Here is a 21,377-nt window from a genome sequence, read left to right on the forward strand (position 1 = left end):
CAGCACTTCGTCTGGTAAAATCTTTACAATTGGAGAAATTATGGGTGATATTTATTCTCCAGACGAAGGGTTTACCATTATGAGGACAATGAGAGTGATGTAGACCCTTAATAATATGTATTATTATTGCTCCGATTAAAACAAGCAAATGAGTGTGTGAGTGTGTGTGTGTGTGTGTGTGTGTGTGTGTGTGTGTGTGTGTGTGTGTGTGTGTGTGTGTGTGTGTGTGTAAGAGAGGGTGCAAAATTTTTGGAATATCTTTGAGATGGTTGGTTTTCTATATTTTTAAATATGCAAAGCGGAGGTGCAAGGCCTCATGTGCTGATTGTAGTTTCAATTCTCCGACTGGGCATCACTTGTGAAAGAGTAACCCTGCAACAGACCGCATCCCATTCAGGGGAATGTTGTGATCTTGACAACTGACCCTAGGAATCCTAGGAAACTGGGTAATTGGCCCTAGGAGTTCTAGAACTTGAGATAGTAATGTCCGGGTGTGTTGCTAATTTTATCTGAGACATATATTCTGATTCTCATTTCAGGCTGTATTCAAGAACTACGACCACGACAAAGATGGCTTCATCTGTAATGCTGAGTTTGAAGCAATTGCAGGAAATTTTCCATTCATTGATTCCTTTTGTGTCCTTGATGCCGATAAGTAAGAACCTGCATTTTACTTTCATTTTTAATTATTCATAGGTGCAGGAGTGGCTGTGTGGTAAGTAGCTTGCTTACCAACAAACACAGACACACACACGTAAACACACACACACAAATACACAGACACATGATGGGCTTCTTTCGGTTTCCACCTACCAAATCCACTCACAAGGCTTTGGTCAGCACGAGGCTGTAGTAGAAGACACTTACTCAAAGTGTCACACAGTGGGACTGAACCCGGAACCATGTGGTTGGGAAGCAAGCTTCTCACCACATAGCCACTCTTGCGCCTATTATTTTTATTAATATTATTATTATTATTATTATTATTATTATTATTATTATCATTATTATTATTATTTTACAAATTTGGATTTTTGCATATTGTTCAGATGAAATTATTTATAAAAGAGTTTTATTTATTCTGTTTATTTATTTCTCTCTCTCTCTCTCTCTCTCTCTCTCTCTCTCTAATTTGTTTGTCTCTGCAGGGATGGTATGATAAGCAAATCCGAAATGAAAACATATTTTATCCGTGCCAACTGCCATTCACTGCGAAGCAGCTTCAAACATGATTTTCATGAGAAAACCTATTTTCAACCAACATTTTGTACTCATTGTACAGGGCTGGTGAGACATCATTAAATAATCAAATCCATTTCATCTTTATTATCGTTTTTTTTCTATTGTATTTCACATGCATATAATATTTATTCATATTATTTTGTTGATTCTGACTACAAAATGTTGTAATGACATTGTGAGAATTTAGTTTCAAGTTCCCACGAGATTTGAACTAGCGCTGTAAATTTTGCGTCTGAATTTAGTTGGATAGTTCCAAAAATTAGCAGGCTCTTTTAGACAATTTAAATCTGGTAGGCACAGGAGTGGCTGTGTGGTAAGTAGCTTGCTTACCAACCACATAATTCTGGGTTCAGTCCCACTGTGTGGCACTTTGGGCAAGTGTCTTCTGCTAGAGCCTCAGGCTGACCAAAGCCTTGTGAGTGGATTTGGTAGACGGAAACTGAAAGAAGCCCGTCATGTATATATATAGGTGCAGGAGTGGGTGTGTGGTAAGTAGCTTGCTTACCAACCACATGGTTCTGGGTTCAGTCCCACTGCGTGGCACCTTGGGCAAGTGTCTTCTGCTAGAGCCTCAGGCTGACCAAAGCCTTGTGAGTGGATTTGGTAGACGGAAACTGAAAGAAGCCTGTCATGTATATATATAGGTGCAGGAGTGGGTGTGTGGTAAGTAGCTTGCTTACCAACCACATGGTTCTGGGTTCAGTCCCACTGCGTGGCACCTTGGGCAAGTGTCTTCTGCTAGAGCCTCAGGCTGACCAAAGCCTTGTGAGTGGATTTGGTAGACGGAAACTGAAAGAAGCCCGCTGTATATATATGTATATGTATATATGTATGTATATTAGGAAGGGCATCCAGCCATAGAAACCATGCCAAAACGGATGACTGGAGCCTGGTGCAGCTCTCCTGCTGGCCAGCTCCTGCCAAACCATCCAACTCATGCCAGCATAGAAAACGAATGTTAAATGATGATGATGCTGGCGGTGGTGGTGGTGATGTATGATAGCAAAGTGATGCTGACCTGTATTATTTCAAAGTTGGCAAGCAAATAACGTCCAGAGATATTAAAACTTTTTGAATAGAATTAATAAACAAGAAACACAAACCTTAAAACAAATGTCATGCTAACATATTCTGGAAATGGCTGCTGTGGTTTGGATGGTGTTGCTGTCAGCAAACAAAGGTGAAGAATGGTAGGAGTGGTGTGCGATGATGACGATGATGATTGTGATTGTAGTGGGTAGCACTGGTGGTCGCAGTGTTGGTGGTAGTGATGGTAGAGGAGGTGGTGGTGGTGGTAGTGGAGATGTTGGTAGTTGTAGTGATGATGATGGTGGTGCTGGTTGTGATGGTCATGTTGGTAATGGAAGTGGTGGTCGTGGTGGTGGTTGTTGTAGTGATAGTAGAGGTGGTGGTGGTAGTGGTGGTGGTAGTGGTGATGGTTGTGGCATTGGTAGTTGTAGTAATGGTGGTGCTAGTTGTGATGGTCATGTTAGTAGTGGAAGTGGTGGTGGTGGTGATAGTGGTGGTGGTGGTAGTAGTGGTGGTGGTAGTAGTAGTAGTAGTGGTGGTAGTAGCAGTTGTGGTGTTGGTGTTGGTTGTTAGTGATGGATGATGATAGTGGTGAGTATAGGTGGTAGTAGTGAAGGTAAAGTTGCCCTGCTGTTCAGTGTATAGTACCAGTGATGTCAGTGTTAGGTGATGGTCATGATAGTAAGGGTAGTTGCAATAGTATTTGCTGTGATGTTAGTGGACAGATAGTGAAGGTGGTAGTAGAGGGAAATTTGTGGTGGTGAAGCTGGTGGTAGTAGACGACAGAGGTGGTTGTAGTAACAATGGCGGTGGTGGTGGTGTTGATGGTGGTGTTGGTGGTAGTGGTGGTAGTGGTGGTAGTGGTGGTGGTAGGTGGTGGTAGTAGCTGATAGAGGTGGTTGTAGTAACCATGGTGGTGGTGGTGTTGGATGGTGGTGTTGGATGGTGGTGGTGTCAGATGGTAGTGGTGAGTGGTGGTGGTGGTTTTAGTAGTGATGGTGGAAGGCGGTGGTGGTGGACGGTGGTGGAAGGTGGTAGTAGTGGCAGTAGTGGTGGTTGTGGTAGTGGTTGTGATATAAATGTGGTGTAAGCTGACAAGACCAGTTTAAAACCGTTATGCAAACAGAATTATCTCAATTACACTTTGTTAAGACATCATTAGTTTTATGTGTCATATGACAAATGTTAGATCTCACAGTCTCTCATTATCTCTCACACACAGACATCACACACACACACGCGCACACGCACACAAACATGGAAACACACACACACATGCAGATAAATGAATGCACACACATGCACAAACATGGGCACATCCACTCACACATGCATAAACATGGACACACACATACACATTCACATGCATGTACACATGTACACACACACACACACATACACACACACATACACACTCATGCACATGCATGGACATAGTCACACATACACACATATGCACATGATTACACACACAGGTACACATACACACATGCACATACATAGACACACATGTGCACATGCACACACACACATGCAGACACACACGCACATACATGGACATGGACACACACATGCACAAACATGGATACACACATACACTCGCACACACACACACATACCCACACATGCACTTTACATAGACATGGACATACACACACACATGCACAAACATGGACACGCACACACACGCTCATACATGGACATGGACACACACACATGCACTCACACACACACACACACACACACACATACATGGACATGGATATACACACACACACACACATGCACAAAGACAGACACACACACACACACACACACACACACACACACACACACAGAGTAAACCAGAAGAATCTTTAGGATCAGGTACTGGCTGTCTATAGGCAGAGGTATGGCTGTATTGTTAGGAAGCTCGCTTTACAACCATGTGGCTTTGAAAGGGATCTCAGGGAGTAGTGTCCCCACCTTCCTGAGCTAGTTTTCCACCACATTTCTTAAAGATCGTGGTAGAGGCCTTGGTCTCAGGACCACTCATGTCTAGAAACTGAGGTTGGGGATAAGAAAGGGCATGCTCCCTGTAGAAAATCCAGCTCCAAAACAGCCTCATGATAGCAAAGGAGAATGGGCATCAGCCAGCCCAAAGGTTGGGGTGGGCTGCACCTGCCTACCTCGGTTGCTATGGCATTGAAGTAGATCTGACCACCCCCATTAACAGGTTACAAAACCCGGATTTAAAACACTGGGTGATGATGATGATGTTAGATTGCTCTAAATATTACATGCTTCAATGCACGGAAAACTTTTACCTGAATATGCACTGCTTAATTTGGCGTGCATCTAATATGCCCATGTGTCTTTTATGCTATCAAATACAATTTAGTTTTAGTTACTTCCATATTTAACCCTTTAACATTCAAATTACTCTATCAAGTATATTGCTTATTTATTCATATTGAATTAATCATGCGTAAAAAGCACCATTCGAGTGTGGTCGTTGCCAGTACCGTGTGACTGGCCCTCATGCCGGTGGCACGTAAAAAGCATCCACTACACTTATTGAGTGGTTGGTGTTAGGAAGGGCATCCAGCTGTAGAAACCTTGCCAGATCAGATTGGAGCCCGGTGCAGCCTCCAGGCTTGCCAGTCCTCAGTCAAACCGTCCAACTCATGTCAGCATGAAAAGTGGACATTAAACGATGATGATGATGATGGTGATGATGATGATTTTAATATAACATGTCTAATATAATCTATATTATTTCTCTTTCTAGCTTTGGGGCCTCATTAAGCAAGGATGGAAATGTAAAGGTAGATATATTTGTATTATCATTTAGTTTGTATTATGTGTCTGTGTGTAAAGGTGGTGAGTTGGCAGAAACGTTAGCATGCTGTGCGAAATGCTTAGCTGTATTTTATCTGTCGTTAACGTTCTGAGTTCAAATTCTGCCAAAGTCGACTTTGCCTTTCATCCTTTCAGGGTCGATAAATTAAGTACCAGTTACACACTGGGGTTTATGTATTTGACTTAATCTCTTTGTCTGTCCTTGTTTAGCCCCCTGTGGGCAAGAAAGAAACAAAAAATTATGTGTCTGTGTGCATATGTATGTAACAAAGATTGGATTTGGCGGACAGAAACTGAAAGCTGAAGGCGGTGAGGTGGCAGAAACGTTAGCACGCTGGACGAAATGGTTAGCGGTATTTTGTCTGCCGTTATGTTCTGAGTTCAAATTCCACCAAGGTCGACTTTGCCTTTCACCCTTCCAGGGGTCGATAAATTAAGTACCAGTTATGCACTGGGGTCAATGTAATCGACTTAACTCCTTTGTCTGTCCTTGTTTGTTCCCTCTATGTTTAGCCCCCTGTGGGCACTAAAGAAATAAGAATCGTATAATTGTACCTCAGTGTCACTTTGATGGCATGCACTGCTCTCTCACTCAATAATAATATTAATGATAGTAATTGCTATAATAATGTTCTACATTTTCTCCAATGATCTCTTCCTTCAGATTGTACCATCAATGTACACAAGCACTGTAAAGATATGGTTGTTATGGAATGTCGACCAAAGTTAAACAGTCCGCGCAGGCATGATTCTGTTTTTAATGGTGAGTCTATTTATGAAAATTATCTCTTCATTCCAACTCCTCATACTCTCTCCTGCTTTCTCTGTCTGTATCATGGACTCTCTTGTTGTTAGACAACGTATGAGGGTTCTGCAATTTTTTTGCTGAACAGCCACGCAGATGGTTTGTTTATAGTGATCAAATGTTTGTGTTCACATAAGCTTGCTTCCTCCATCAAATTGACATTACCTGTACAGGTGTACAACATGTCAGGTGATGTAGTGATTGCAGCGTAATGTAAAATGAAGTGTTTTACTCAAAAACACAATGCAATGCCTGGTCTGGGAATCAACACCCTAACCACTAAGCCATCTGCCTTCATCTGTGTGTGTGTGTGTCTGTGTGTGTGTGTGTGTGTTATGAATTTCTTATAATTCTCATTGAAATGATGCTAAGTAACATTATGAATTAATGGCTACACTCTTAGTAGTATAAATGATGTTAAACGTTATGAGTGATAATTTTAATCAGAAGAGAGTAACAGGCTCACTAACAAGATATGGACCTCATGTCTGTTGCCTGTGAGTGACCACACTGCTAATCATAGCACACATTTTGCTTTCTCTTCATTCATCCAGTCAACATTGTCTGTAATTTACTGATGAGGTTTCATAAGACTGAAACATGCCCGAAGTTGTCACTCTGTCAGCCATAAATCAGACCATTATTCCTATCACTTCAGTTTATTCCAGCATACATCTATTTCCTGTCAGAAATTAGCATTTTCCATTATAAAAAAGTTAGAAATCAGTATTTATATTATCTTTTAATATTTCAAACATGTAGTGTCACCTGGTGACCAGTTATTGTAAGGGAGATAATCATTTCTAACTAAATTTTGGTGGGAATGGAAATCGAATTTTAAATTGAAGAGTAAGGAAGAAAATAAATGGAATATATATATATATATATATATATATATATATATATATATGTATATATATATGGGAGAATATACGAAAAAACAACAACAGACGAGGACAGGTGGTGTAAATAACAAAAGGATGTATTAGTATGACGCTCGGGAATACGGAAAGTCTTTGACGTTTCGAGCTACGCTCTTCAACAGAAAGAATACGGAGACAAGGAGAAAAACACGGAGAAAAAAAATTGAATAGTGTCCAGTCAACGGTCAATCATAATAATGGCTGATCATAACAATGGCTGACCGGAAGTTAGAAATTCTTTTTTCAGGAGAGCTAAGAAAAGGGGGAGATAACAAACGGTGATCGAAGAACGAGGGGCTGTGTGTGGGAGATAGAATGCTGGTGATCTTGACTTATGTAGTGTGAAAATAGGGAAGGGAGAAAGGAGTTGGTCAGTTGTAGTGTGTGCGTGGCGTGATGCGAGCGTATTGGTGTGGCGTGATGTGAGGGTGTTGGGAGGTGGGGAAGGCATGGGTGGAGTGGGAAGGTAGAGTAGGAGTGTGTTGGGGTGTGGTGGGATGAACTTATGAGGGGGTGTTGACGATGAAGGGGGAAGGGGAAGGTGGATGTAAGAGAGGGGGAAGAGGGGGAAGATGGGTATAGGAGGGGAGAGAAAGAGAGGAGAGAGGGTGGGTATAAGAGAGGGAAGGTGGATTGAGAGAGGGGGAAGGTGGGTATGGGGAGAGAGAGAGGGGGAAGGTATATATATATATATATATATATATATATATATATATATATATATATATATATGTATGTATATATATTGTTTTGAATTTGTGTGAATGTGCAGTAAGTGATTATGTTTATTTTTACAATTAATAAATATACTTGTTAATTGATTTATCTCCATTTTCTTATTTTTCTTGTATATATATATATATATATATATATATATATATAAATATTTTATTTGCTTACCCATTACGATATCTTCAAATTTCTAGGATTAGATAATCATCATGCTGTTTCATTCTTATTAGAAATCATCAGTATGACAACCTGAGGTAAATAGTTTAAATTAAATGAAACAATTTACGAAATGAATTATTTCTTATACATAGAAAATAATTAGAGTTTATTTTTAATGAATTATATGGCTCACGTATCACCGTTCTTCCTTTGTTTTTTTCTTTTTCTCAGATTCTGAATATGGTTGTTATAACAACAAACACAGAATGTTCCATGATTCAAAATCTCATCGTAGCACACAGACTGATAACGAACTTTTGTTAACGCCAAACACAAAGCCACTGAGTGAGGCACCGGTAAATGGGGAAGAATTCTATGAGGAACAATCTCTCCTTTATGACAGACTCTTGAAAGCTGAAGAAGTAAGTTTCCTGTGAATCACATATGTTTTCTGTTACAATGGTTGCTACCCTCCACTGGTAACTACCAATGTATGGTTTATCATTTCTTTTTTTTTTTTAAATGACGTTATTTGACCTTATTTGATCTTCAAGATTTATGCTTAGTCATCAGGTTACTTTATCTCACTCAGACAAATCTACCCTTCGTAGGCAGTAGATTATTATCTGACTCTACATCTCTATTTGTCTGTTTCTCTCTCTCTCTGTTATTTTTTGTCTGAATTGTAATGTGACAGAGAGAGAGAGAGGTGGAGAATAGCAGAAGAGAATCAGTGAACTAGAGGGGGGAAGAGATAGATAGAGAGATAGATAGAGCTCTAGTGAGCTGCAGAGTTGCATTGTACTCCATGGCAATATTTAAATACCTGGGTTACCCTTCCTAACATCAGCCACCTTACAGTGCACCCTGGGTGCTTTATTCATGTCACGAGCACTAGTGAGGTTGCCAAGTAACCTGCAAGATAAGAAAGGAACAGGTGAAAAAGGAAAGGGATGAGTCCCCTTGACTGAAAAGGGGAAGGGCAGTATTTGAGTGAAGAAGGGCAGAGGTGGCTTTATGCAAGGGCCAAGCGCAGGTGACCTGCTACAAAGAAGATACTTGGCTTCCCTGCATTATGAAAATGTGGGTGGGAGAAGCTGGAAAGAAGATAGGATAGCAGTGATAGGGAGCCAGTGCAAACCCTTCTAGGGGCAAGAGAAAATTAAGAGAAATAAAGTCAGTGTATTTCATTAGAAATATTCTTTTCTACTCTAGGCACAAGGCCTGAAATTTTGGGGGAGGGAGCAGCCAGTCGTTTAAATCGTCCCAGTACATAACTGATACTTAATTTATCAACCCCTGAAAGGATGAAAGGCAAAGTAGACCTCGGCGGAATTTGAACTCAGAACGTAAAGACAGACAAAATACCACTAAGTATTCCATCTGGCGTGCTAACGTTTCTGCCAACTCGCCATCTTATTTCATTAGAAATATTGTAACAAAAGGGTTAATATGAGGTCAGATCTGGTAGCTATTTCTAGTGGGTACAACAATTGTGTAAAGGCTCCCTCATTTGCTGCCAAAAGTTGGCTGTCAGAGCAAATATGTCTTGTGGTATTTTAGTTACATTTCTCCATCTATATTCTGTTGTCAAATATTGTAAGGATCAGCTTTGCTTTTCATTCCTTTCTGCTGGTCTTACCAAAGTACACAGTTAAGAACTGGGGGTGGGGGTACTTCAATCGTCTGTGCGTTTCCCTTATAATTCTTTGGTCTTCTGCCATGTTAGAGATTAATGTGTTGTTTGATGCGAAGAAAAGAGTTTCAACTCATACAGGCATGGAAAATCTAATGTAAAAATAGTCACCCACACACACGCACACACACACACACACGCGCGCGCACACACACAACACGACACACAACACACACACACAAAACACCACACAGAACACCACACAACACAACACTACACACAACACGTACACACAACACATACACACAACACACATACAACACCACACACACACACACACACACACACACACACATACAAACCACGACACAACACACAACACTACACACACAACATACACACAACACATACAACACGATACACACAACACACATACAACACCATACACACACACACAACATACACACACAACACCACATAACACACACACACAAACACCCCCACACGCACGTACGCATTCTCTCACATATTCTAAAGTGAAGGAAATAGGACTTGTCTTGTAATAGTCATTATTTTAATTAATGAATATATCCATCCCAAATATTAAGTACTTCAGTTTTAAATATTCGGTTCTAACTAGTTTTTGTAAGAACACACCAAGAATTTAAGTGAATTTAGACCAAGAAGAGTTATTTCCCTTGAATTTTCTCATTTCTCTTTCAATATTACACGGACACTTGGGTAAAGAAAAAAAAATTGCATGGGTGGCTGTGTGGTAAGAAGCTTGCTTCTCAACCATATGGTTCTGGGTTCAGTCCCACTGCGTGGCACTTTGGGCAAGTTTCTTCTACCGTAGCCTTGGGCTGAGCAAATCCTTGTGAGTGGATTTGGTAGGCAAAAGCTGAAAGAATCCCGTTTTGTGTATCATCATCGTTTAACGTCTATTGTTTGTGCATGAAATGGTGATGTTGTTTACTTCCTTTTTAGCAAGAATATGGATGACTGCTGCGTCATCACAGAGCAGGAAAACAGTCAACAGACAAATTATTTCCTGTGCCAGTTACTCTATTCTTTAAATCTACAATTGACATTTTAACCCTTTCATTACCAACCCTGCTGAAACAACCTTTAGTTCTGTTGTACAAATGTCTTGTTTTCATAAGTTTTGAATTAAAATCTTCCACCAAAACTTAGTCCCAATTGATGTTCCTAACACTAGCTGAATGATAACGAAGTTATTTTACTAAATTATTTGTTATATTTAAAATTGATTGAAAGAAAAGCAGAGCATCTCAACAGAAATATGGTAACAAAAGGGTTAAAATATATAATAGAGAAACAATTCTTAACCCTTTTGATACCAATCCGGCTGAAACTGCTTCTGGCTCTGTAGTACAAATTTCTTTGATATATTTAAAGTAACTGAAAGAAACACAGAGCATCTCAAAATAAATACAGTAATGAAAGGGTTAAACTTATTTAAAAGAAAAAAAGTTAACAGATTTTTTGAAATGACAGCCAACATCATAACATGCACCATAAATACCATCTTCCACCACCATCACCATGTGAAAATATGTCTAAAAACCACATTTGCATCATCAGCATAAAAGCTTGTTCCATGATTAAAATCACTTTATGAAAACAGTTTTTTTCTTTCTGCTATAAGCTCAAGGCTTGAAATTGTGGGAGAAGGGGTATAATTAGTGAAGTTGATCCCAGTGCTCAACTGGTATTTATGTTGTTAATCTCAAGGAGATGAAAAGTATTATATATATAGAAGTATATACACATTATATATATAGAAGTATGTATGCATGCATCTACATGCATACATATACAATCTTCTGAAAACTAGTTCAGAGAAGACCTTATGAGTTGAAACAGATTTATAAAGCTGTAACCTATTAGGTATTAATGAAAAAAAAAATAACATACATATTTAATTCTATTGTTTTATCAATAATGGTATGGTTGTAGCATTGCTTGAGGTCTTGCTTGGGAGATGACTTTGGATGAGGCTAGGGAACATGGAAAGAATAACCACTTTGTTCAAAGCCATGTTTTTTTTATACTATATATTAATTAGTTGAAATTATGTTGCTTTTACTTAAAGAAAGCAATTATTAAAATCTACACACTCTAGAAAATTCTTAAAAATTCTAATTTTAATGCAGAAATAATTAATTTTCAATCACAGAATAATGCTAACAGAATAGCAGGAACAGGATAACATATCCATATTTTTGCTGCTGGCAAATTTTTCTGAAAAAAATATAGATATTTTATCTGTTCCTGCTATTCTGTTAGCATTATTTTGCATTTGAGAATTAATTATTTCTGTATCTTTCAATTCATCACAATACTTCTAAAAAGCAAACTTTGTTTACTTTCATCATAATTTGAATTTCTAATTTTAATATATTTTTACCAAAATGTGGTTTTTAGAGTCTTTTATTTTTGACTATTTCAACTACAAAAAACTAATTTCTGTTCATGGTGAGATAACATTTTTTAATACTACAAAATAGAATCCGCCCTTTATTTTTTCTTTCTTCATTCCGCCACTTTTTATATCAGTAAAACCATTTCCCTAAATGATAAATTTAATCTAGCATTACCTAAATTATCAAAATTCTCATATTCTTTCATATCTGTTGTGTGTTGTTGAAAAAAGAAAAAAGTGTACAAAATACAAACTTGTAGTGTTTTCCCTAAAATAGGAGATTCAGATGTTCAGTAGTCTCCCTTCGTTTTTTCTCAGTCTTCCACACCTTGTTGCAAAGGTGTAAAAACTTTTCCAATTATGAGCTCTTTTAATCAACCATTAAGTGCATTGTATATATCTTCTCATTTCTCAAATGCTTTATCAAGTGCTTAACCCTTCAGCATGCAGATTATTCTGTCAAATGTAATCCTTATTTATTCACATTGTCTTGAATTAATCATGCATTATCTCATAACTTCAAGTGATTATTTCATTTTAGAATGACATTGTAGGGTAGGTGCGAAAGGCTGGATCTGGCTGGTATGAATGTAAAACAGGTAAAGATCATATATGGCCAGTTTAAATACTTAGGGCCTAAATGCCAAATGCTACGTTTCAAATAGTGACCTTCATTGTCTCTCAGTCTTCCACAGTTTATTGCAAAGATGTTAAAAACTTTCCCATCTGTGAGATCTTTTACTCAACCATTAAGTGCATTGTACATCTCATCTCATGCCTCATTTCCTTTTGTCTCTTTATGAAGGAGCAGTGTATTACGGAAGAAATCCAGTAAGTGACCTTTGATCTTTGTTAATTGCTTGTTGTCAGGCTTCGTATTCACCGAAACCCAGCAGCCGCTAATCAGCATTGCTTAGATATGCATGGTCAGTCTGTACTGTAGTGTTCCATCTTGCATTTTTGTCTCATCCTCTATCTCTTACCTTCTTCATCTGTGTGAATGCATTTATATATCAATATACATATACAGGTGCATGGCTTAGTGGTTAGGGTGTTGCGCTCACGATTGCAAGATCATGGGTTCGATTCCCAGACCGGGCATTGTGTTGTGTTCTTGAGCAAAGCACTTCATTTTACGTTGCTCTGTGATCATTTCGACATCTGATATGTGGCTGTGGCACCCAGTTTGCACCTGTACAGGTATTATCAATTTTATGGAGGGAGTGAGCTTATGTCTACACAAGCATTTGATCACTCTAAACAGATCATCCGTGTGGTTGTTCAATAAGAAATCGTCAACCCCTCATACGTCGTCTAATGACAGAAGACTCAATCATATACACACACACACATATATATATACACACACACATATATATATGCATATATATATGTATATATATGTGTGTATATATATATATATACATATATATATATATATGTATATATATATATATATATATATATATATATATATATATATATATATTACTCTTGCTCTCACTCAACAATATATAGCTTTTGTCATGACACTCATTCTTCTTTTCTGCTTGTTTCAGCTGAGCAGATGTCTATTTTTATTGTGTACATGCATGTGTGCATACACGCAAACACACACACACACACACACACATGCACACACACACACACACACACACATGCACACACACACATGCAAACATTATTAACGATGGAAGCAGTATTAATGCCAAAAAGTAATCTTTATATCCAACTTTACATGGATGCTATGTTAGAACACCAAATACTGTATTATTAGCCTTGTGAGATCTTCTCATATAGAAGCTTGGTGCATAAAAGCACACACATAAATCATAGCAGATGAAATTTGTCCATCGTGGGTGCCGTAATTCCCATATTACATGATTTTGGTCCATTGGACCTCCTCAGTGGGAAGCACTGACCATCGCATGCCAGTCAGATTTCATTGCTATGATATATAGAATTTCAGCTATTTTTCAGATGCTGATATCACAAATATCCAACAGGCTTATAAAAAAATTAATTATTAGGGATGGAAGCCATATTAATACCAAAAGGTAGTCTTTATTTATATCCAACTTAGCATGGATGCCTTGGGTGCTGGAATTCTTATATGTGATTTTGGTCTGTTGGACCTCACATGTATATATGTATGTACAATGTTTTGTCATTTTCATATTTGCTGAGTGGACAAGATATGTGGTTGTCGATAAACATATACTGTTAATCCCTCTCTCATTCTGTCCCTTTCATGATTACTGAGCAGAGACGATATAATAGCCATATGATTAAGAAGTTCACTTCGCAATCATGTAGAATCATGTGAAAACAGACTGTGGCATTGTGGACCAATGTCTTCTATCACACCTTTGGCTTGACCCAATTGTAAGAGAAAATGCAGATGAGATCCCTGCAAGAAGCTTACTAAATGGAGTGACCCTGAACTTGTTCCTGCGTAGTTGACCTAATCTTTGTTGAGTGTGCCTAAACTGTTGTCTTAAACTCTTTATAACCATGTAATATTTTAACAGCTGCTAACTTATATTAATATCTAATTAAGATGGCTAATAACTTCTGCGCACAGTATTTAGTCAAGCTTTTGTAATGTATGAATTGTTTTCTCAATACCCAGTGTGCTGTGTTGGGGATATATTTCAGTAAATAGGAGACTAATGTTAGATGTTTTCTTTTAAAACCCACTGTATTGAACAGTGATGTACTCCATTGATTTCTTGTGCACTAACAGTAAATATATTCCGTATGTTTATCCTTGATGTATATACTCCTTTCTATGCAGTCACATAACAATGTATATATAACAAGCAAATTAGCGAGTTAGAAAGTTAACCATTACTTCTTGGACATCCAAATACCTGGACATCCTTGTTACTTATTTGCTTTTGTTCGCCTTACTTCGAGCTGTGCAGATAATACTGGACTGACTTGGTGCCTCAACTACTCAGATAATACAAATTCACTATTTGATAGTTTGAAACACTTCAGAAGATGTATGACTGGAGATAATAACTATATTGAAGTAACTGTGTGGGAATACTACCCTATATTACATAATAAGAGAAATGTAAACTTTTTGCTTCATGAATCCAAAATACTTGTCTTCATACTTCAGTATGTTAGCAGCATTTTCTTTGTAATTTTTCAGAATATTGAACTGCTTTTTGCTTGAACTTTGGCATAGCATTTATCTGCACCTTTGAAATTCATGAAAATTCCGTTTTCTTTTTTTTGAGTGATAGTAGCATGTTAGTTTGCAAGAAATAGGAACTGAATTTCATTGAGATGATATTCATTATTTTATTTAAAAAGAAACAACAAATATTTGCTTCAAGCAATTTTGCTTCAGCTACTTACATTACATTCACTTCTAAAGCACTTCACTAATATTAACAAATAACAAACTGAAAAATTCTCTGCTGATCATTCTATCTCAAATACTCTAATATCACATTGATAATATTACATGTTATCACATTGCTTTCACGACACTATTAACTTCATCCCAAGCTACTCTATAAAATATTCTGCGGTGTTTTTCTATGAAAGCTTAGATTTTTCCTTTAGTTGAACAAGACATTTATTAACTCATTTATCTCATATTAGCTCATATTAACACATTTATCTCATATTAGCTGCTGTTTCATAATATCTGCTCCATCTAATCATTTCCATATCATCTTAGCTTGAGTGAAACAAGTTAATATTTCATGTACTCTACACTGCTCTACTTTAATACAGATTTTCTTTGTAAGTTATTGCTGTGAGTTGTTTCCCCTTTCATACATACAAACTAGTCACATGATGTGAGCTGAGGTAGACTGGAGGCAAATAAGGTAAATTATCAAAGAGATTCCTCATCATTATAAGACCGTATGAAAATATTTTGATTTGTTATACATCTATATATCATCATCATTGTTTAACATCCACATTCCATGCTGGCATGGGTTGGACGGTTTGACTGAGGACTGGCAAGCCACATGGCTGCACTAGGCTCCAATCTGATCTGGCAGAATTTCTACAGCTGGATGCCCTTCCTAATGCCAACCACTCCGAGAGTGTAGTGGGTGCTTTTACGTGACACCGGCATGAGGGCCAGTCAAGCGGTACTGGCAACATCGAGGTCTCAAGTATTCTTTTGTTGTCTTACCATTACTATATATATATATATATATATATATATATATATATATATATATATATATACAGTAGTACCTTGGTTTTTGAACAACTTTGATCATGAATAAATCATACTTTATCTCCTGTCTTTCTCATATTCATTTAATACAGTATCTCGGTTTATGGACGCCTCTGATCGCGAATAACTCGATATATATGTATCATCATTATTTTTGATTCACTGTCAAATAAATTAGTTAACTTTGTTATAAACAGGTGTCATGAGTGTGTACAAGTGACCACTGTAAGCATGTGAGTACAGTAAATCCCTCACCATATCGTGGTTCACCTATCACAGTTCACCCATTGTAGTTTATTATTTAATCGTACGTTGAATTATCTGTGCTGTTGTTTTGCATTTATAATGAAATAAATATATACAAATTATAAAAATAATTTTAAAAAAAATACAGTACAGAACTGTTTCTACTTCACGGATTTTCACCTATCGCAGGGGTTTTTGGAAGATAACACTTGCGATAGTCGAGGGATTACTGTACTGTATAATTGTAATATATTTTGTACTGTCCTAAGTATGTACATATTACAGGTGAAAACATGTGAGTGCTTCATATTGTTGAATGCTTTCTGCATGGAATTTCTGTCTTGTAGTTAATCCCTCATGGGCACATGGAGGAATCCAGAATCTGAGAATGCCAATACTACTCCTGATGTGTCTATGCATCTTTTCTTCTTTATGACTCTTTTGATGTCATTTTCCTGTCCTTCTTCTCTTTCATCCTGTGGACTCTGCATCTTCTTCAGTCTTTCATTGCTGTCTTTCTTTACTTGACTGACTTTATTACTAATTTCTGTCTTCTGTTTTCTCTTTCATCATTTTCTAATGAATTACAATGCATCTGAGCTCTATATGCAATAAGCTCATAATCATTATTCTTTTCTACTCTAGGCACAAGGCCTGAAATTTGGGGGGAGGGGGCCAGTCGATTAGATCGACCCCAGTGTGTAACTGGTACTTAATTTATCGATCCCAAAAGGATGAAAAGCAAAGTCGACCTCGGCGGAATTTGAACTCAGAATGTAAAGAGAGATGAAATACCGCTAAAATAAATCGTATTGCTATTGTTGCTGTTGTTGCTATGGCTGTGGGGAATGAATATTTATTTATCCACAGGAGTGGCTGTGTGGTAAGTAGCTTGCTTACCAACCACATGGTTCTGGGTTCAGTCCTACTGCGTGGCACCTTGGGCAAGTGTCTTCTACTATAGCCTCGGGCCGACCAAAGCCTTGTGAGTGGATTTGGTAGACGGAAACTGAAAGAAACCAGTCATATATATGTGTGTGTATATATATATATATGTTTGTGCGTCTGTGTTTGTCCCCCCTAACATCGCTTGACAACCGATGTTGGTGTGTTTATGTCCCCGTAACTTAGCGGTTCGGCAAAAGATACTGATAGAATAAGCACTAGGCTTACAAAGAATAAGTCCTGGGGTCGATTTGCTCGACTAAAGGCGGTGCTCCAGCATGGCCGCAGTCAAATGACTGAAACAAGTAAAAGAGCTTAAGCAACGGCACAACTTTTACTCGTTTTCCTCCATTCTCACAACGTTTCCTCCCAGAAATATTGTTGCAAAATAAATTAACCCGAGAATATAATTATAGTTGTAAATATTATAACGAAATAAACTCGTTAACACCTCACAACAGAAATGTTACAATTAGTGTGGAGATAGAATTACGGTCTGTATTCGAAATTAATTCATTTCGTAAGCAAAAAGGACGTTGAATTTCTTAGTACCTCACTGAAAATGTATTAAATATGTAATATAACAAATAAATGTATAAACACGTAAGTAATGAAATAAATGAATAAACACGCGAATAATCAAATTATAAAATAAAATACCGATTAAAATACTTTGCAGTCTTCCGAATTAAAAAAAAAAAATCTTATATTGACAAGGGGAATAACTTTAATAATTACTTGCTAGTTATCTCCCTTGAACGAATTTAATTTCATTTACGTATTTTTTATATTTTTTTTTAATTTCATTTTAAAATGTTAGTTCTGTCGTTGTTTTAATTAATTGAACGGGTAAATGTATTAAAAAGAAGCTTATTGTGTTATTTTGCTGAAATGCACGTGATGGACGAATTACATCAACTTTAGACCTTGTTTCCAACTGCATCGTCTTGTAGCTCTTCATTGAGGTATTTTATTAAATCCGTTTACGTGTTGGATTGGGGTTTTGTGTGTCTCTTAGAATATAGCCCACAGTGCAAGAATATGGAGATAAAACAGAATAAATGAATGAAATACAATAGAGTCAAACCCTTTGTTATACAAAAATTGCGAAACTACATTTGTGACAGTTAAAAATCTATAAATAAATATAGTTAAAGGAGGGAACAACATAATTGAAATTTTTGAATGGAAGTTTCCCTAAATTTTTCCAGGTTTACTCCAGCTTAACTTTGACAAGTTTAAAATCATGCCGACTTAAAATTGTACTTCAGACAAAATAAATTTATACAGTTGTCGTACAATTCCACATTTACTTTAGAATCCAATTGTAGCCTTAGTCTCAGATACCTGGGCATTACTATCAGGGAAATGTCCTTGCTTATTATGCAGAAATGGTAGATACAGATAGGTTAACAGAGGAATCAGGTTTTGTATGTGGGAAATATATTGGGTTAATAAGCATTAAGAGCACATCAGAAATAGATCGGCTTAAATATCCAGATGGTTCATCAAAGGAAGAAGTTGGTAGCTTCCTAGGGTAAGAACAGACTGGCAACAAAGGCTTCTTCACTGTGAGTGAAGGGCAGATTGTATGATGCTTGTGTTTGAAATGTAACTACATTCAACAACACCTCCTTTCACACAGGGGCACTAACTGTTATTCCTCTGTCATTCCTCAACCATGCAGTGTCCACCCATAATCTATGTACCACATACCAATACCATTCTGACACTATGAGCAGAAACCTAAAGAACAGTTTCCAATGAGGATATGTCAGCCTTGTTTCTTCCAATAGCATGAAAACACAAATGTTACTCATATTGGTTGCAAGTTTTGGCACCAGGCCAATAATTTAGGAGGAGGGGCAAGTCAATTACATCAACCCCTGTACTCGACTGGTACTTATTTCATCGACCCTGAAAGGATAAAAGGCAAAGTCAACCTTGACAGAACATGAAATCAGAATGTAAAAACCAATACGAAATACTATTAAGCATTTTGCTTAGTTACTCCATATTAAGAGAGTCCTCCATAGTCTCGGGTTGACCAAAACCTTGTGTATATACAAACTCGTTTGTATATATACAAACTCGAAATTTTCCTACCAAAGTCTATCTACAGAAATCAATACCAGTCATGGATTAATGAGGTGAACTTACCAAGGATATAAATACAAACTTTAAATTTTATTACCAAAGTCGTCCTGCATAAATCTAAACCAGTAAATTTTAATCTATTTTTCAAAAATACTTTCTCATATATTTTTTTAATTTTAAAACAACATTTGATATATTATAAAAATTTTTATCTTCTCCATCTCTGATGAGTGGAAGTATTGTCTATCAATGTATATCAGCAATGGATTCTACTATAATGACAATATTTTCGTGAAACGATCATAAGATGCATTAATTAACACATTTTTAAGCTGTCATGTTTCATATATTTATATATATTTTTAATACAATACTATTTTAGACATATATGTTCGCGAGGAATTTTGTTTGATATTGAATTTCATGCTATTATTTCAAAATACAGAATATATAATTGCACGTATTAATGTCTAAATACTTTATAGTATTAATATTTTTGATATTTTATATAAAGAGCACTCATTATAAATTCAGTGTATAATATTCTAACAGAATATATTTAATTAATGAAACATGAAATTGTGGATGTTAAAAAGCACCAACAATGACGAGGAGATATTACAAGAATACATACAGCAGTGAAGTGGCAGAACTGTTACCATGCTGCATAAAATTCTTAGTGGCATTTCCTCCATCTTCATGTTCTGAGTTCAAATTCCACGAAGACCACCTTAGCCTTTCATTTTTTGAAGGTCAATAGAATAAGTACCAGTTGAGCACCGGGGTCGATGAAACCATATTACAAGAATTATTTTCCCCTTTTTTTTTTTCTTTTGTAAAATTTCTTATTTCTTATTCTAACCATTCTCTCTCTTGGCATTTGTTTCAGGCTCGAGAAAAGATGATTGCGGAAAATGCATTTCTGAAATCTTGTTTGGACATGTCACTTGAGCAGAATGTGACATTGAAATGTCAAATTGGACTGATTCGACAGCACACCATTTCCTTCATCCTAAACCAAATGGACATTTTAAATCTGTATAAGGAATCTGAAGTATAAGGAGCACCCCCCCTATGCATGCTCTTTCATAACTTCTTCTTCCTCCTCCTCTCCTTCATTTCCTTCATTCACTTAAAGATGATTGGTCATTGTGGTGTATATATATATAAATATATAAATATATAAATATATGGACAAATTTTACTTTTTGGAATGAATCTGACCCAGAAAGGGAACTTCATCAAAGAGCTGGAATTGTGATGAACAGATTTCAAGATGGATTAAAGGATTAATGGATTAACGGATTAATTGGCTGAACACAAGGGTAAATGTTATATCTGTTCAATGTTTTTTCGTTTTGGTTCTGCCGTTTCTGTCATTAATGATGCCAGAAATTTGCTTCATCAACTACAAGACAAAAATATTTCTTGTGTGCATGTGTGTGTTTGTAAATATATGTATAGTATATATATATGTATGTGTGTATGTATATGATTTGTATATATATATATATATATATATGGCGTGTAAGTGTGTGTGTGGATATATATATATATATATGATATATGTATATATCTATATTAAAAGACCAACTTGTTGACATATTTGTAATTTTTGTTGTTTATTGTTGTTTTCTGCAAATAAATCTGTGTCTTTAAAAAAATAAAAACAATTATATATTTATGTATACGTGTACACATTTTAATATGCTTACATACATTTATGCACACACACACATACATATATAAAATTATTGAGAAAACAACATCCAAATGCTATGTTTCACTTTTTATTTAAAACATTTTTGGCCTTTCATAAAACAAAACATAGAAATAAAATTTTAAAAAATACTAAATGGAAATAAATCTCATTTTAAAGAATAATTAAAGAATCCAAAAATTATTTTTCAAATGAAAGTATTTCTGGTTTTATTGTTTCATTGCACCATCAAATTGTGTGTGTGTATATAGAGCTATGTTTATATCTTCATATATAAATGTATCTGGCTGAGTAAAAAATAAGCAACGTTTTGAAACATGAAATTCATTACAATATATTT

At 36.5% G+C, this 21,377-nt stretch overlaps 1 protein-coding gene across 5 annotated transcripts in view; it reads left to right on the plus strand.

Annotated features, from left to right (window-relative positions):
- Positions 1-21,005, plus strand: part of LOC106876470 (ras guanyl-releasing protein 3-like) — a 188,189-nt gene extending 167,184 nt beyond the window's left edge. For 3 of the 5 annotated variants that reach the window (XM_089352155.1, XM_089352156.1, XM_089352157.1), the window contains exons 14-19: positions 540-655; positions 1,149-1,287; positions 5,042-5,078; positions 5,777-5,875; positions 7,963-8,153; positions 20,207-21,005. In XM_089352155.1, the coding sequence (XP_089208281.1) occupies positions 540-655; positions 1,149-1,287; positions 5,042-5,078; positions 5,777-5,875; positions 7,963-8,153; positions 20,207-20,377 (753 nt within the window). In that variant the 3' untranslated portion in view covers positions 20,378-21,005. Of the gene's footprint in view, positions 1-539; positions 656-1,148; positions 1,288-5,041; positions 5,079-5,776; positions 5,876-7,962; positions 8,154-12,618; positions 12,645-15,569; positions 15,598-20,206 lie in introns of those variants that run through there. The other 2 variants (XM_089352158.1, XM_089352159.1) reach the window with 2 other exon arrangements.
- Positions 21,006-21,377: the final 372 nt, after the last annotated feature.

Source organism: Octopus bimaculoides, chromosome 5, assembly GCF_046866305.1.
Source record: "Octopus bimaculoides isolate indiv1 chromosome 5, ASM4686630v1, whole genome shotgun sequence".
NCBI lineage: Eukaryota > Metazoa > Mollusca > Cephalopoda > Octopoda > Octopodidae > Octopus > Octopus bimaculoides.